The sequence below is a fragment of the Nelumbo nucifera genome, chromosome 1 (genome assembly GCF_055504915.1).
Source record: "Nelumbo nucifera cultivar China Antique chromosome 1, China Antique-T2T, whole genome shotgun sequence".
NCBI classification, from domain to species: domain Eukaryota; kingdom Viridiplantae; phylum Streptophyta; class Magnoliopsida; order Proteales; family Nelumbonaceae; genus Nelumbo; species Nelumbo nucifera.
In genome coordinates, this window is record NC_142649.1 from 174,805,697 (window position 1) to 174,823,895 (window position 18,199).

At 37.1% G+C, this 18,199-nt stretch overlaps 1 protein-coding gene and 1 long non-coding RNA gene across 14 annotated transcripts; one reads left to right on the forward strand and one right to left on the reverse strand.

Annotated features, from left to right (window-relative positions):
* Window positions 1-2,281: 2,281 nt before the first annotated feature.
* Window positions 2,282-5,580, reverse strand: LOC104596344 (uncharacterized). 8 transcript variants are annotated; one of them, XR_016080694.1, is made up of 6 exons: window positions 5,272-5,578; window positions 4,950-5,123; window positions 4,711-4,762; window positions 3,738-3,849; window positions 3,561-3,620; window positions 2,282-2,615 (listed from the first exon to the last, which is right to left on the reverse strand). It is a non-coding gene; the product is annotated as an uncharacterized LOC104596344 (long non-coding RNA). The 8 variants fall into 8 exon arrangements; XR_735030.3 differs by having other exon boundaries at window positions 4,711-4,811; window positions 5,272-5,577; XR_016080692.1 differs by having other exon boundaries at window positions 3,738-4,762.
* Window positions 5,581-6,273: 693 nt separating this feature from the next.
* On the forward strand, window positions 6,274-18,046 carry LOC104596343 (uncharacterized). 6 transcript variants are annotated; one of them, XM_010257435.3, is made up of 10 exons: window positions 6,275-6,481; window positions 7,293-7,385; window positions 7,955-8,079; window positions 8,667-9,505; window positions 10,209-11,632; window positions 15,054-15,133; window positions 15,219-15,314; window positions 15,400-15,473; window positions 15,889-16,021; window positions 17,826-18,046. In XM_010257435.3, exons 1-10 carry the CDS (start codon window positions 6,397-6,399, stop codon window positions 17,904-17,906), a joined length of 3,030 nt encoding a protein of 1,009 aa, XP_010255737.1. In that variant the 5' UTR covers window positions 6,275-6,396; the 3' UTR covers window positions 17,907-18,046. The 6 variants fall into 6 exon arrangements, 4 of the variants coding, with proteins under 4 accessions (XP_010255737.1, XP_010255738.1, XP_088751456.1 ...); XM_010257436.3 differs by having other exon boundaries at window positions 6,276-6,481; window positions 7,293-7,659; XM_088895330.1 differs by lacking the exon at window positions 6,275-6,481 and adding an exon at window positions 6,635-6,867.
* Window positions 18,047-18,199: the final 153 nt, after the last annotated feature.

Here is an 18,199-nt window from a genome sequence, read left to right on the forward strand (position 1 = left end):
TTGATCGGTTTCACGGTTTGGAAACGATGCAAATGGAGTGTAAATCCCAGTTCAGGGTAAATTTGCACTCTAGTTCACTTTTGCCTATATTTAGCAACATTACATTTATGCATTGATAAATGGCAGACCAATGCATATTTACATTGATAATAAGATGTAAAAGTAAATTAATAAAAAAGAAGTAAATTTGCATTCAAGTGGGCTTTTGATAAAAAAAAAAACATATGCTTTATTGGAAATTGTGTTTGCATCCATTACAACTAAAAGTCTGTTTGGTAAGACTCAATTTGGAAGGAGTACAAATACAAATATGTAGAGTGCAAATACATATAAAATAATACAAAATAAAAGGTTTTGCACTCTACATATTTGCATTCACACTTATTTGCATCGTTTCCAAATGCAGCCTAAGGGTTTTGTGTTTTCTATTTATTAAATTTCCTCTTTGCCAAAAAAAAAAAAAAGCGGCCAATCCACTATTTAGGGGTGCAAGTCGAATATCCCAATTTGAGGAATTTACACTACATTGGGCCCAGGATTTTAGCAAATTCGTAGCCCAAATCCACCCATTTTGCACTCCTAATAAATGTACCTTTTGCAATGGAGAGCAAGGAAATCGATATTAGATTTGATATCCACATGGCTTCCAACATGATTTACATGTACACATCTCAAGCATGTTTTGTGTATAGTAGATTTGGAATTTGGAAACCCTACCTCCCAAGTCGACTTCCAAATTAAAAGAATTTCAACTACATTAGGCTCAGGTTTGATTTCTAACCCATACAGAATATGACAAAACTAGGGAGGGGCGCCTGTGCTAAGCATGGGCGAATAATACCGAGTAATTGGGAGAATGAAAAATAAAGAAAAATAATAATAAAAGTTGTGGTAGTGGGACAAGTGAACTAATATATGGAAGATATATATTAAATAAAAAGAGAAGAAACACAAAATTTATATGTATGAGAACAGGCCATTCTAACAAAGTCATTAACATATAATTCGCAAAAAAAAAAAAATACAAATTTTATATGTTTCAGAAGAGAACTATGTTGCAAATTAAGTTATTAAACATATAATTCCCAAAATAACACCCTATCCATCCTGTGAACCAACCAAATGTTTGTGGAACAATGCCTTAAACGCCTGAAATGATTCTCAAGGGTGTCAACGAATTGCTAATGTCGCAAATAAAACCTTTAACAACCAATATGAAATATGAACAGAAAGGGGTGCCAATGAATTGGATTTAGATGGCATGTACCTAGGTGAGAGTGCAAGCATCCTTGAGGGACAACTGAAAGATAACATGTAGATGGCTAACAATGGGTAAAGCTAAAACTTAAACCACCCACTACAGGTATTTCATCCCATATATAGGTTGTAAGATTTTATTTTGCATTTATCTGAAAAAATTTCTTTTATTAATTCATATGTAAAATATCCAATAACTTGGCATTATTTTATTTACTTGATTTGACGCTTCATTTACCAATTTAGCTTTGTTTTTATTTTGCTTATAGCTTTCTTGTCACTATATAATGCTTTTTCTCCTGAATTAGTTTGTTGTCATTTAAGTTAGCTTTTTATTTCATTTATTATTGTGGTTGGCACTTGGCAGGTCAAGAATCTAGCTGAAAGGATGGCCAAATGGTTGAAGGTTGGAGGCTTTATTTTCTTCAGAGAGTCTTGTTTTCATCAATCCAAAGATTGTAAGTAGAAAAACAACCCTACACACTGTTATGAACCAAGATTCTACACAAAGGTGTTCATTTAATTATCCTATCGAGCCCATTTAGTTTTCAGTCCTAAATTATCCTATTCTGGTAGAATTTTTAAGATAAATTCATGTTTTTCTTTTGTATTGTCTATGCTACTTTTTATCCTTTGTTCATGGTTATGGTTGCTTTTTATATACAGCTGTGATTGGAGTTCAGAAGTTAATATTGATTTTATTCTCTATGTTCTAACTTCCAACCAAGTTATAAGTGTAGCCAGAAAATAATGATGTTTTTCTATTTCATCTTTATTGGCATTATGGGGTTGTATTTAGATTAGAAAACACAAGATCGTGATTGGATGGTCTTTTTGACAAAGTTTAGTTTCAAAGAGAAATGTTTTATATGGATGTTTTACTTACAATTTGACTTGCATTGCATGTATTTAAAGAATCACACTTGGATGATAGGTCTGGAAACTCATTCGAACATTCTCTTATTAGATGCAACTGCATTGGAGCATATGTGAGAAACAAGAAGAACCAAAATTAGGCAATGTGTCGATGAAGAAGTAAAGTATCCATTCATTCAAAGAAAAAGATTGAAATGTACAACAAAGGAGAATGCAAAAAAAATAAAAATAAAACATTCAGACCACCATCCCATTACAAACAGGCTTGCAAAATAAAAAAGGGACCTATAAAAGGAACTATCAATATTCAATTGTACCACAGACCAAGAGTACGGTTACTCCACAATTCTCTGCCACACTTCATCCTCTTGACATCTTTTGTTTTGGAACATCCTTGAGTTTCTTTCTTGCCAAATCAACCAGAAGTCCCTCACTATCGCTCAAGAGAAAATATGGTTGAATATTGATCAAGACCATCCAACCTTGGATATTTTCAAAAGATAAAATGTAATATCAAAGAGAAAACCAAAATAGATAATCCCGAAAACATATTACAGATATATGAATTCTGAAAAGCAATTAAAGAACACTAAATCTAATTAATGGGTAATGAAAGGCACCCACAGCACAAATCACAACAACAAAGAGAGACCTTGTTACATAGGAAATTTTAGGGCCAAGGAAAGATCATACAACCTATGGAGAACAAAGACCTGCCACTTATGTGGAAAGATCTTGTTACCTTGGAAAACAGAGAAGATCATTACCCATGTGCTTTGCTTGATGACCCATAAAAGAGATAACTTATAAAATGAATTTCTGTATTTTATATTTTAACCATTGTAAGATTTCATGTTCCTATAAGAACTGAACATTTGTTATACTCTACAGAAAGAAAAAAGAAAAAAATAATGATTGAATTCTCTATTAAAATTCTAATAATCCAAGTTGTCATTTCTATTACGAAATGTTTAGTAATCAGCAATTCTCATCATCCCAAGTTACAGTTTATCTAGGGGGAGTATTAGGTGGTGGGGTTTCTTTGTCATGGTTTTTCCTCTGCTATAAGCCTATAACAAATCAATATAAGTTAAAAGCTTATATGAAAGCTTTCAAACTATGCCATTAAATAGCTAGTAAATAAAAGTAAGAAAGTAGTACTTTAGATTACAGAACTAAATAACAAAGTTAAGTATTAGTTTAGATTATAAATATAACAAAGTTAGGAAAGCATGCCTGCCTAAAAGGCATAACTAAGAAAACATAACTCCAAAATGCAGTAGTAGTAAGGTGGTAAAAGGAAGAAAGAGATGCAAAATAAATAAATAACTCCTAGCAAATTAATCAGTAAATATTATTAAACAATGCTAATATGGCAGGTATTAAATCAAATAAAGGAAGAGAGAAAATGAGTTAGGGAGAGGTACCTTAGATTGAATTCATAACTCAATTAAGGTGTTCCAATGGAACCAAGCAATGTAGATAACCTACAAAAAATGAAGGTCAAAAAGTATAAAAATAAATAAATAAATAACTCAGCAAATTAAATATAATGGGTATTTTCAAAGTTTGTATAAAACTATAAAATTGAGGTTGTATCACACCTTTATGATACAACCATAGCTCAACATGAAAGAACAAACTTAAAAATTCTGATCGAACTTGAATTCATAACTCCATTGAGGAGTTCCAATGAAGCCAAGCAACGTAGATAGCCTGCAAAAATTGAAGGCAAAAAGTTAGTCAGTCATCACATAGAAGAGAACAACGTTCTAGCTTGTTAGCTTGGTGGGTCCCAAGTGGATGTACATGTTGTAGTGCTTGATCTTCCTATCAAGCAACAAAAGAAGCATTAGGAAAACAAAATGTATACCATGGTTATCTAATAGTGTTCTGTTATGTCAAGTTTCAGGTGGATGGTGATAGTAGTATCGATGTCGGCGCTGTATCATATCAAAGTTCTAATTCATTCCACACAAGCTCACATCTGGGTTTGCCTGGGATAACAACGGAGTCTTCATGACAATAAACTAAAATTAAGTAGGGTTTGTTTGGAATTCTGATAAGAAATCCTTGTGGGGAATTGATGAAAACTGCAACTTTGCAAGCAAAGCTATTATACAATTTCTCCATAGCTGTTGCTTCCATCTGTGCCTCAGGAATGTATGTTTCTTGTTATGGGTACTCTTATATTTCCTAGATGCATAGTATTTGGTTTGAAACATAATTAATGGTTGTTGCTTTTCTGTTGTATCTATTATGACTTGCCTCATCAACAACACGCCAGTTTTAATGGGTTTATGTTGTTTTGGTGTTTCTATTATGGCTTGTCTCATCAAACAGAATGTTTTCTTAGGTTATTTAGTATTGTTTTTATTTTCTCTCTCTCAACTTCTGGATGTAGAGTGTAGAATGAAGAGATAATGAGTAGGAAATAGCAAAACACCTAATCCATCAAGCCATATGTTAACCAAAATAAATCAGAATCCTAGCTAGAAAGTAGAAACAAATAATGAAAATAATAAAAGCAGAATAAATAAATATTAAAATGAGGAAAGTAGAACTGCCAGTCCCTACCCTTTCTAGCCCCTTCAACTTGCAACAAAGCACATCTTCCTAACGTCATCCACTTCAATTCCATTTGCATGCCCACATCAGTTGAATGCACGAATAACATCCTAAGATCATACACAAAACAGAGTATATACAAAAATTGAAATGCAGAGGGAACCTAACTTCATATAGCCATTTCAAGAAATGGAAAATTGGAAGAAATCTAATCCTCAAGAAACCCTTAAGTGAAAATGGGAACATACCAGGCTACCCTTTCCATATCAATCATTACAGACATGCAACGGTTTCACCTTTCTCTCATTAGGTGAAGCCACAGTGAAGACTTGTAGAGGGGAGGGGGGGGGGGAGACAGAGAGAGATCACAAAGTTGATTCCAATGCTGAAGGAGTTGGGAAACACCCCACAGAAGAACACCCCTGGAACAAATTAAAACCCATTGTTAGTTGGCTCTAAATTTAAACCAGATTGGAAAGCTCAGCAATCATGAATGGAGCTGAACAACCAATGGAACTGTTGGAACCTAAAACAAAAACATCAATCCTTACAGACATGCAACGGTTTCACCTTTCTCCCATTAGTTGAAGCCACGGTGAAGACTTGTAGAGAGAGAGAGAAAACCCAAAGTTGTTTCCGATTCTGAAGGAGTTGGGAAACACCCCACAGAAGAACACCCATACAACAAATTAAAACCCATTGTTAGTTGGCTCTAAATTAAAACCCATTGCTAGTTGCTTACCGAATGCGTTGGCCGAGAGAAACGGAGATAGGCAACGAGAAGATGGGGAGGGTGGGAAGAAGCATTTCGAAGAAGAAATGGGAGAAGTGATTCGAGAGATGATGGAGAGTGAAGTCCGAACACGTGTGTGTCATGCAATGCAAAAATGAGGGAGGGAGAGAGAAATGGGACGTTCTCATTATGCAATGAATCACACCACTCGAACTATTCACACGTGTCGCTACAGACTATAGTAAAACAATAGAAAGATTCCATTTAGAGAAAGGGGAAAACAACCCTCTCAAACACTCTGTAGCTTTATTTACACGCACGAGTTGGATACCGTCAATCTACTCGCACGAGTAGATTCCATTTACTGGATCGAGAGTACATTCATTCCGCAATAATATATATATATATTGATGCTCACAGAACGGTTCAGCGGCACATCGAGAACATCTTCCGTATCCTGTGTTGTATTCTAGGAGATGTTCTGGTACACGGTGGGATGTCAGATTTCCTGTGAGGTGAGACCGGATCTGTTTCTCACACAGGGCGCCTCACACTGACTTTACATGTACATCCTATCATGTATTGGGAACATCTTCCGTACTTATAAATTATTATTCACGGTAGATGTTCCCAATACAAGGTGGATGTGCCTATGAGGCGCCCATGTGAGAAGCAGATTCCATTCCCTGTAAGGTTGGTGCGAGGATCAAACCCCAATTCTAGCTTACGTGAGTTACCGAGGTTGGGCCGTTTCCGGGTCGCTCGGGTTCGTTCAACCCAAGTTCAATGGGGATATTTTTGTAATTTCGAAAAACAAGTACCTATATAGCGTTTCTATTATTCGGCGCGATTTATCGGGCAAGTAAGTAGAGGCCATCGCGTTTCGGCCCGTTTCAATCGTTGTTGCAGAGAACTCAGAAAGCTCGAATTCGTGATCTTTTCTGGGACCAAACTCCATATCGATGGGGAAGAGAAAGGAGCGCCGCCTCGCAGCTCTAAGCGCGGCTGGTCGAAGAGTAAAGCTCGATCTTTTTGCGGAACCCTCTGGTATTCACTGCGAACTATGCATTCTATTCTCCTCTTGGAATATATGGTTTTTTTGGATTTCTTGGTTGATTCTTGATTTTTGTTTTGTCCTTCTCAAGTTTTATTTTGGTAATATTAAGTCTTTTTTCTTTAATATGTAAGGGGTTGATTTTTAGGGTTTAGCTTGACTCTACGGACTAAGGTTCAATATATCCCCCTCCGGGCCCTCCCCCGGTCAGCTTGACGGGCCAGCCAACAAAGTTTCGATTCTGTTTCTTCTATTTAGGTTTCGAGCGCGTTTTTATTGATTATTTGTTCTTCTTATCGTTACTTCTTTTGAAAAACGATGCTTGGTCTTGAAAATAATGCTGAAAGGACGATTTTTCTTCCCCCTCTCAGATTAACAAGTACATACAATCAGTCTAATTTCGACTCTTGCCTCCTTTTTTTTGTTATCATAAATGTTGTAGCAAATTTCGGATTTTATGTTCTATGTGATTATATGCAAATAGTCGGGCTTGCTGAAGTTAAACTTCAGATGAACTTTTTGTATTCATTTTGGCAATTTTAACTTGATAACTATGCTAATTTTCTGGTGCTCATATTTGGAATTGATAAATGGGGTTCTGTTTTTCTTTATTTTTTTTCTTCTTTTTATGTTAGCCAAAAATCGGGGTATTCTGATTTTTCACTTTTTTGTTTACGTATTCTCGACGATGGTGCTTTTGTATTGCTAACACGGTAACTTGGATATGCCTAAGCGGTGACTACCGGTCAGTGCTAATTTGCTGAGTTCTTGTTTTAACTTGAAGTGCTTTTATAAATTTTCTAGGGGATTTGGGTGGCTCCTCTGCACATGATGAAGTTGGAGGGGATCTAGATCAGAGTTATTGTGATGGAGTCCCCAATTCACCATCTACTTCAGGTGGGTTCCGTCAGTTATCTTCAAGGACTATATAAAGAAGACATGCCTTCACAGCATATATTTGGTGGAAATTGGAAATATTGTACAAGTCATATTATTTGCCCAAAGAATTTGGTTTTCAGACTGTAGGGTGGTTGAGGTCTTGGGAACATTCAATGGTCAGATCAAGTCAGCCCCGCCACAATGAAATATTGAATGACTCCCAACCTGTTATGCCCTTTTTGGCAGCAACTAAGCGTTTTGGAGATTTCAGCAGGGAAATTTTGCCTTATCGGTTCGTATGTCTCTGTCTTTATTTGTTTTGTGTGTTCTAACAATATCTTCAAGTGTCTTCCAGGTGGCCATGGTCAAATTGTTTCTATGGATTTCATTATAGGCTTTAACAGCCAATAGTTACTATATTGTTAAAACTATTTATACTTGCATGGTTGCATCTCAAGTGATGATTTTTGCAGATTACTCTTGATAACTTGTGGCAATTTCTAAGTAGATATTCATTATGAAAAAAATTGCTAAGTAGATATTTTGTTTGTTGAGAAGTATGTAATGGGTTGCTATTCTGTCTTCAGCTCAACACCAGGAGAATCCTTTGCTGTTACTTGGACAATACAGTGACGATGAATTGGAGGATGAATCAAATAAGGGGCTTAAGAATGACGTTACTGAGAATTCATTGATTGAAGATAATGGACAGGTTAGCTGAATGTTGCATGGTCTTTACTTGATAGTCTAATGCATCTATTGACATGTATGAATACTAAAAGGGCCATTTCACAATGATGTTCCTGGCCATCTATGGTCTTAGGAAGGAAGACTGAATACAGGGCTAACCTTTGGCATACATTTTATATGAAGTGGCTGCTCTCATACTTGGACTTGCATTATCATGCATGACTATCATTGCATCAATAAACTGCCCCTATAATAAAAATAATAATCAAAGATGCGTGTCATTGTTTCTTTATGTCTTTATTTATTTGTGCACCAACATCCTTGTATTAATATTTGCTTTTGTTTTCAATTTTTGATTGTTGTTTGTGGATATCTGATAAAAAACTGATACTCACTTGGAACTGTGGCTTCTCTCCTGTACTTGTAGTAATTCTTTAATACATGCATGACTATAAATCCTAATTCCCAAAATCCCTGTCTTAAATGTGTTCATTATAGTACAGGCTCTAAGCTCTCCCATCTCCCCTAGGTATTGTATGTCTTAAATATGTAGTACTATTGCCATGTATAAAATGACAGCTAGTTTAACTTAAACATTTGTTTTGACAGGTAAAGGAGTCTGGTGATACAGAATCTGGAGTTTTAGAAAACAATACTGGCAAAGACGTTGCAGCTCAACAGGCCAAGGTAGAGGATGTGGAGAAGGATGCTGCTTCAAATCTGGATGATGATGAAATCAGAGGAAGTGATGCTACTGTTTCAGGAGAACCTCACAACCAAGCAGATGCAGCTGCACAAGTCTCTGATCCAGGGTCTTCTGGGGTACAAATCATTGGAGAAGTGGCTTCTGGGTGGAAAATAGTGATGCATGAAGAGAGTGGTCGGTATTATTACTGGAATACTGAGACCGGAGAAACTTCATGGGAACCACCTGATGTGTTGGCTCAGGGATCTGAAATAACCACAGAACTGAACACATCTCATATTACTGAAGAAAAGGAGAATGCTTCCCGAGATATGCATGCATCATCAAGCCCAAATTTTCATTCGAACATGTCTGCTATTAATGAACCTGAAGGCTCCATCTTAGCTCCTGAAACTCAAGAAAACTGTGAAAGTGGCTTTCATCAGAAGAAATGGAATGGACACAGAGTTGAAAGTCAAGATATTCTAAATTTAAGTTCCAACATAGAACAAATTGAATCGACTGAGAGTTCTGTCACACTTACTGTATTGCATCACCAAGCTTTGTCATTAGGTGATTATGTTCCTGCGCAGCAGTCAAATAGTGCTCTTTCTAGCACAATTGGTCCAGCTACGACAGTTTATGATGATAAGGATGAAAAACCAACAGTAGTCAATGAGCAGCATGAGTCAGCAGTGGCTCTTTCTTCTTCTCTTGTAAAATATGGTGAAAGCCTGTTAAAACGGTTGATGTCACTTGAAGGGTATTATATTATTGGCATCACTGTTAGTAATTTTTCTTTCCAAAATATGTATGCATGTATATGGTTAGGTCCAGAATTATGACTCAATTATGAGTGTATTGCCATACTCTATTGTTAGTTTTGACCTTATGATTGAAGGTCTCTTTGGAAAATGAATGTAGGCAAGCCTCTAATACTAGGATAGTAAACTCATGCAACAGTGTCGTTGGTATGGAAATTGGACACAATTAAGATTGGACAAAACTAGGCTTGGCTCTTTTTGAACTTTAGACTGCCAACTGTCCAAAAGTGAACTTTTATCTGCACACAAATAGTATTTTAGTTCTTACGGTTATTGCAGTTTGGCCAATCCATCCAAAATTTGTATATCTTCTATGTGCTGCAATGGAAATTACATGTTGGTTTTGTTCTGAAAAACACTTCTGCTGTTTATTATTTTGAATATTGGTACATGAAAAGATGTTTGTTTGCTTAAGTTTCTGTGCTTTCTTTCTTATTCTTTAAAGCTTTTTGCACATTTAATACCTGAATATGTTTGGTTTTCAGTTACAAGTATCATGACCAAGGATATGACTGGTTTTGTTCCAAAAGTTGCTTCTGCTGTTAATTTTGTTTTGAATATTGATTCATGGAAAGATGTTTGCTTATTCTTAGTGTTTAAAGCTTTTTGCATATGTAACAGATGTATATATTTGGTTTTCAGATACAAGGATCATGGCCAAAGATATGACTGGATATCAAAGTACACCATGGAAGTTGAGATCAGACTTTCTGATATCAAGTCACTTTTGGCTTATGGTTCCCCTCTTCTTCCATTTTGGGTGCATTGCGAAGCACAGCTTAAACGACTTGGTTGTGCCATTAATGATCAAGTTTTGCAATTTTATAAGTCTGAGCAGCTAAACAAAGTTGAGCATCATCCTGTTTCATCCTTCAGAGGAGATGGTATCTCCTTGCAAAGCATGGGAGGAGAATCTGAAGTGGGTGAGAAGGATCAAGTACTGACTTCTGCTAATGAAACACAACACATTTCTCCAGATGTTGATAAATTAAATCTGGTTCACAAAGAAGCTCATGGTAGGCATACACGTGTTGACAATATAATGACTAACCATGCATTGTCTTCTGGACTTCCCACTGAACTGAGCAAGGAAATGGAAGGAAAAATGGAAAAAGACAATGAGACAGCACTCCTAGATGCATTTATTTCTAAAAATGCAACCCGGACTGGAGATACAGACATGGATGTGGAAATGGAAGTTGATGAAGCTCCTGCAAATAGCATAACTGGAGATTCATTAGTTACCAAAGTCTTTCCTCCATTGGAGCAACAAAACCAGATGACTCCACCTTCTGTGGAGTGCCTAACCTTAGAGCCTGGAAATGAAATTGCTGCCCCACCACTTCCAGATGAGGAGTGGATTCCTCCACCTCCACCTGATACTGAACCAGTTCCTCCACCCCCACCCGATGAACCACTCCCCTCATATCCTCCACCCCCACCATATTCTGAGACTGTTACTTCTCTTAGTTATGCAGAGCAATACAATTTGGGTTATCCAGTTTCTAATTTTAACTACTATGGCACCACAATGACAGAAGTGCCAATGGCTAATTATTATTCTCATGGGGAAACACATCAGCTAGCTGAACCCCAGCCAGCACAGTATTATGATACAGTACAGAACACCTATCCCGAAGCTGCTCCTGCAATGGTCAATCCTGTGCCTACTGAACCTGTAGTGTACTATGACCTTCCTAATGGAACAATGCCTCCTGTAGCTGTGATCACTAGCTCAGAATCTGCTGGTTTCTACAATGAATCTGGACCTGTAGTTAGTAGCATGGAGTCATCGGGTTTCTATTGTGAATCTGGTTCTGTAGGTTATCATGATACTGCTGCTTCTGTTCAGATGGGATCTGTTGAGGCCCTTACAGAGTCTGGATCCAGTTCATTACCAAGTGCAAAGGTTGAACCTAATTTTTCTACCAACTCAGTCAGTGCACAGGTTCCATCTATACAACCCGCAGTTCAAGCATCAACAACCACTGTAGTATGTGAGAGTGCTCCTGCCCCAGCAGCAACCACTGCTTCTGCTTCAGCTGCTTCCAAGGCTCAATCTAAAGGTATGTACAATTTCTGAAAAACTTTTGCTACACTTGACTTCAAAAGTTCAACATTAACTGTAATGTCAGGCTAATGTATATCTGCTGTGCAGGCTAATCCTGGTTACTTTTAAGTAATTCTAAGGGTCTGAATATTTTTGACTAGTTTTAGGATGAACAATTGACATAGCTGTGCCATGGTTAGAATTCATGGAAACTGGAGTATCCAAGTATCTTGTAGGGAGTCCATCTTTTTTTTTTTGAAACGGTCACATGCCCCAAAATCAACCAATCTGGTATTTTTACTTACATTATCACATTCTTATTGAAACATGGAGAAACTATCTTGAATGAAAATGACTGTTTACGTTATAGTAAAGTGTCTACATCCAGTGCCCTGTTTCCAAGGTTCAAAGTATCAACACGATATGCCCAATACAGGGTGTATCAAATCGTATATACACCTGTGTACAAAAGTGTATCAATACTTTGAAAAAGAAAAAACTAAGAAAAAATAAAAGGTGTATGTTAAAATATCAATACACCTATGCCAATACACAAAAGTGTATCGATACTTTGAACCATGCCTTTTTCAAAATTTGATGAAAGGAACCAAAGATACTGTTATTTACTGAAAAAAAGAACCAACGGTGCTCTTTGTCCTCTTATGTGGCGTTTGATAACTCTGAAGTCTGATGTCTGAAAAGTCAAAAATCTATTATTCAGGTCTGAAGTCTAAAAAGTGGTAGATATGTTTTTTTTTTTTTTTGGCTTTTCAGAGCCTTTGAGAATTAGGAGTGTTTGTGTTGGGGTATTCTTTCAATATTTGATAACTGCCTACTTTACTATTTTGCCCCTGGAAATAGGTTGTTGGGGTCTCTGCTTCCTTTCATCGAACCTGGGCCTCAATCGCCAAAGCTACTGAACAGCTTCATCCTTCAGCGGCAAATGGATAGCAAAAGTGTGGTGGCAGGGATCAACATGGGTTAAGAGGAGATAGACATTTGGGCTAGAGAATTGGGGTGTGGGTCAAGCAATTGGCCTTTGAAATATTTAGGACTCCCTGGGCCTGGCCACAGAAGCCTGGTTCAACCACTAAAAAAAAAAATATTTAGGACTCCCTTTTGGTGCTAACCCTAGATCATTGAATTTTTTGAGATTCAATAGTGGAAAGATTCAAGAAGAAGTTTGTCTATTTGGAAGAGGAACTATATTTCCTTAGGGGGTAGGATAACTCTTATTAAATCCACTTTAGCAAATCTCCCAGTATATTTTCTCTCAGTGTTTGATATGCCTCAGTCCATTGTCAAAAGATTAGAGAAGATCATGAGGGATTTCTTGTGGGAACCGGGGGAGGAGAAGAGGGATCAATCGGATCATCTCATTAGATAGGATATTGTGTGTAAGGGGAAGAAGAATGGTGGTTTGGGGCTGGGAAGGCTTAAGGATAAAAATGTGGTGTTATTAGGCAAATAGCTGTGGAGATTCCCATGGGAAACAGATAGACTTTGGGCAAAAAGTGGTGGCTAGCATTCACGGGCTCTTTGAGAACATGTGGGTTGCTGGGGTTTCTAGCAGGACTTCCAGAGCTGCACCTTGGAAAGCAATCCACAAGGTCCTTCTGCTTTTCCTCAATCACATCAGGTATGACCTAAACATGGGAAATAAAGTAAGATTTTGAGAAGATCTTTGGGTGGGTGAAAATCCCTTGAAGATTTCTTTTCCCTCTTTGTTTGCTTTATCATCTCTCAAGGGTAGAACCTATTTGTGACTTCTTAATTCCTTCTCCCTTGCTCTCGGGTTTTGGGTGGAATTTAGGATTCCGGAGAAATGTCAGACTCAGAATTGATTCATGTATCCAATCTCCTTCTCTTACTGAATGGGGTGTACCTTGACGGTAGTAGAGGAGACACTCGGGTGTGGACTGGTAATCTTTCAGGGGTCTTTAGTGTTTTGTCCTTTTTTGAAGCCTTGTCTGCCCCACAATTCCCATCAGTCTCTTTCCCAGTTAAGGAAGTCTGGAACCATCCTGTTCCCCCCCAAAGTGGGTGCTTTTTGCTGGGAAGTTCACCATGGTGCAATCAACACATGCGATAGGCTGCAAAGGAAAAGACCTGGCTGGTGCCTCTCTCCAAACAGGTGTATCTTGTGCAATTTAGATGGTGAATCTGCCTTTCATCTTTTCATTTCTTGCCCCTTTGCTGGTTAAATTTAGGATAGAATTTTTGCTCTTTTTGGTTGCAGGTGGACTTCTCTGAGAAGTTTGGATAGGCTTTTTGATCCATCTACCTTTAGGTGGCCAAGAAAAAGGGGGAGGATGATGTGGAGGTGCACAAGGGCTGCTGTAATATGGATGATTTGGGAAGAAAGAAACTTCAGAAGTCAGAATATTCGAAGATAAGGAAAGAAGTGTAGTGTTTGTGCTCGACTGTGTGCTGGTGAAAGTAGTGCATTGGGCAAAAACAGTGAGCTTGTTGTTCTCTGAATTTATTGCTGATGATTTACTCAGAAACTGGAGGGTGATTGCAGGGTCCTCATCCTCCAAGAAAAGCCTTTTGTGGCAGTGGGGTCCACCAACATCTGATTTCCTCAAGCTGAATGTTAACAGGAGCAGTGTTGGTAATCCAGGCCCTTTTGGAATAGGAGTGTTGATAAGGGAGAAATCTTGGGGTTGTTCTTGGGACCAATTGGGGAAAGGAATTCCACAAGAGTTGAGTTGGAGGCAGTTCTGTATGGCTTACAAAAAGCAATGGAGTTAGGCATTCAGAAACTGATAATCGAAGGGGACTCTAAAGTGATCCTAAGCTGGTTGAGAGGAGAGAAAGAGTCCTTGGTGGTTCAGAAATGAGATCAAAACATTCAGAAGTCTGTCTAGAGATATGCAAATATCAATCCGGTGGGTTCCAAGGTCGGCAAACAATTTAGTATATCAATTAGCAAAACAAAGGGGTTAGAAGAGAACAGACTTTCTGCGCATGGTTGTAATTCTAAATAGCAAAATTCTGGGTTTGTCTTTCTGGTTTTTTCCTGTTATTGTCACAAGGGTAGTAGAGGCTGCTCTCCATAAAGCTTGCTCTGTTTTTACTGATAAAAAAAACTAATCCTATCTTGTGTTGGGGGGGGGGGGCACATAGAAGAGGAGTTATAGTTCCTATTATCTCTCTCTTCTCTGTACTGTTGGCTTTTCTCATTCTTTTCAAATTTTAACCAGTCTTCTTTTTGCATTAAAAAGTCCTATTTTTCCCTCCTTCAAGTTCTAATCCTTGGCAAGCAAAGTTACTGAAGGGCTAAAATTTCGTATTTTCTTTTCTCCCATTGTATCTGATCAACTGTACCACAGTTAAGTTGATGCTGCACCACTTAAATTTTGCAACCAAACAGTCTCTTGCTCTCTTAAATTTTTGTAGGCTAGACCTTAAGATTTTTTTTCCCATTTTATCAGCTCTACGTGGGAAGAAGCGAACAATTGCTGTTGCACCTACTTTGCGATCTAATAAGAAGGTCTCCAGCCTGGTGGACAAGGTGCATTTGCAATATATTTTTTCTCTATGTTATGATTTAATTACTTAATACTGTAAAGGATGAAACCTTAATTTCTCCTTACCAGTGGAGGGCTGCGAAAGAGGAGTTGCATGAAGATGAGGAAGATGAACCGGAAAATGCTTACGAGATGTTAGAAAAGAAGCGGCAGAAAGAAATAGAGGTATCTCCAAACTTGTTCCCATATTGTGTTGGCTCACTGTTCTTCCATGGGTCTTCTGTTTTACAATTCAGTTTGTCTGCTGTAGGAATGGCATGCACAACAGATTGCCAGTGGAGAGGCTAAAGATAATGCTAATTTTCAACCTCTTGGAGGAGACTGGTATGTTGGTTTTGGACCCTCCTTATCAGTCATTTATTTATTTTTGATGAATGATCTTACCAGTCATATATTGCACTCGTATATATTAATCCTCTGGTCATAAAAATACTTTTTAACATGCCTTTTAAAAAAAGTACTTTTAACATGTGAGGTCAAAGCAAATTATTGACAACAAGGGCAATTTCTAGCTGCTTACTACTAGTCTATGTTAGCAAGAAACATAACGCCTAGACAATCTTGGCCAAGGATTTAGATCATGTTGTTCAAATTTGCTTTTTCTTTTTTTCTTTATTTGAACCTTCCTTTTTTTTCAGCACTGTTTGAATCACATATCTGTACACTGGATTTGCTGTATATCGTCATTTACATTTCCATGCCTCTACCTATTACACTGATGTCTTATTATCTGGTTTAGGCGCGAACGGGTGAAGCGTAAGAGAGCCCAATTAATCAGTGAGAGTGTGCAGACTCAATCAGAGATACCTGCTAATGAAAAACAGCAACCTGATTTAGTTGAACTCTCGAAAGATCTCCCAGCTGGATGGCAGGTATGCTTAGAAACATGTTACAGCTCTCAATATCTGTTTTTGTTTTATTGCAAATTAAATAGTATCATAACAGAAAAGACTTGAAGAAAGACCTCAGTGCCCCAATCTGTGCATATTAGATGGTGCTCCTGCTCTGGGAGCTTGAACTCATACTTTCACAAGAAATATGTTATAAAATTGCATTCCAAAATGTTAGGATGTGAGTTCAAGATTCACTTCAATTACATTGTCACAGGCGGCCCACCATCATAAATGCACTCTACATTTCCGTCTATTTTTATCATTATATATAATGATAAAAATAAATGTTAAATGCACTTTACAAATGCTCCTCCTATAATAAACTTCTCTTCTTCTTCTCCTCCTTTTGCACATTGAATATTTAATGTCATATCTTCACAAATGTTTCTTGATCCATCAACCAAAAATGATACTCTTGATTGTGAGAACATGCCTACTGAGGTGAACACTGAGGGTAAAGTGGAATTAAGGATTCAAATCATGAGTGGGAGGGAGGACCACAATCATGTTGACCCTTGAGAAATAGGCTGAAAGAAAAATGACATGATTCCATCTTAAGTTTTCAAAATACTAAAACATCTTAATCATGATCCTTTAGGAGAGGTAACCCTATTCTATGATTGTACCTTGTTCTATAGTTGTTGAGGTATATTGGTGATTTTTGGCGACAGTTGAGTGCTTAATCACTTAGCTGAGGCTATGTAATTTTATAAAACAAAAAACTAAAATCTAGGTCTAGGTTAGTTCCATTGTTTAATAACCAATTAAAGTGCATATAAACTGAAAATAACAATTTCTTTATTAATATTTTCAAAAACAACACTATAATATAATAAATATTTTATCGAGTAATTGTTATCCATAAAAAGTATTCAATTGCGTAATTCCATAACAAATCAGCAACTAGAGAAGGAAAAGATAAATACAAATCCATAAAAGGTATCAATTGCGTAATTCCATAACAAATCCATAAAAAGTATTCAATTGCATAATCAAAATTTAAGATTTAAGATAAATCCAAAGGAAAAGATAAAAGAACAAGGGGTGGAGCCACAGTTTTATTATATAAAAGAGAGTGTTATAGAAAAAAAGAGGGAAAACTTATGATAAAAATAAACATCTTTTTTATTGCAAAACCCGTCTTCTTTCTTTCCTTTTTCTCTTATTAAAACCCTTGGATCTTTAAATTCCAATACTAAAATCTTAAAACAAAGCACGAGTGATATATAAAGGCCATTACCCAAATCTGGGTAGTGGAAGTAGGGGTAAGCATGGGCTGGGCTGGGTTTTGGGTCTAGTTATTTACTACACTAATAAATAAATAAGAGGCATCTAATTGATGCCTTGACAACTATGCCTATTCATGGAACCAATAAAAGGCAAGTGTACCAATTCCTAAAACTGGGAAGTAATTATTAAAAGGCTCATATTAAAAATCAAGTCACCCAAAACCATGACTTGGTGTGGAATCAGTAGAAAATTGTTATCTTATTCCGTGGTTTCTTTCATTTGTTTCTGTACTAACATTTTCCTTTTCATAATCAACTAAAATTATAGAATGATTGTAACCATATGTTCAATAAGGTTTTAAGTCTGCTTCTCATTTTGTCTCATCACGCATAGTTATTGAGGCCATGACTAAATTGTTTCTTTATTTGTTTACCCTGAGGTTCAGATGACTGGTAGAGAGGATGAATTGCCGGGGTTATTGTTTCTATTTCATTTGCTCTTAAAATTTGAAGATTTGAGTTACTTAAACATGTTTCCGGTTCTTCATCTTCAGGCGTATTGGGATGATTCCTCAAAAGAGGTGTACTATGGGAATGTGCTTACCTCGGAGACAACTTGGACCAGACCCACGTGATGCATTTCACTATTTTTCTGAGATCAGAAATTCCCTGTCCAAGGCTTCTTAAAATGAAAATTCATATTTCCAAATCAGGGATGTATAATTATTTCGATGTGCCCTTTTTTGGCATATAAAAGCTCGCTGCAGTTTTGTTATTGTTTTGGGTGTTTCTTTTCTTTTCTTTTTCCTTTTTAATTTTTAGGGAAAATTCCCGGTTAATAACCTGTACTTTGGGCCTAGTGCCACTTTGGTCCCCGGACTTTAAAATGCGTCAATTCAGTACCCAAACTTTCAAAATATGACAATCC

What these genes read in the sequence shown, in the direction of transcription:
- LOC104596343 (XM_010257435.3), top strand. Translation starts at nt 6,397, where the DNA reads ATGGGGAAGAGAAAGGAGCGCCGCCTCGCAGCTCTAAGCGCGGCTGGT. An exon ending in TCTCCAGCCTGGTGGACAAG is followed by an intron (nt 15,134 to 15,218) that starts GTGCATTTGCAA and finishes TCTCCTTACCAG; the next exon opens with TGGAGGGCTGCGAAAGAGGA. An exon ending in CAACCTCTTGGAGGAGACTG is followed by an intron (nt 15,474 to 15,888) that starts GTATGTTGGTTT and finishes TATCTGGTTTAG; the next exon opens with GCGCGAACGGGTGAAGCGTA.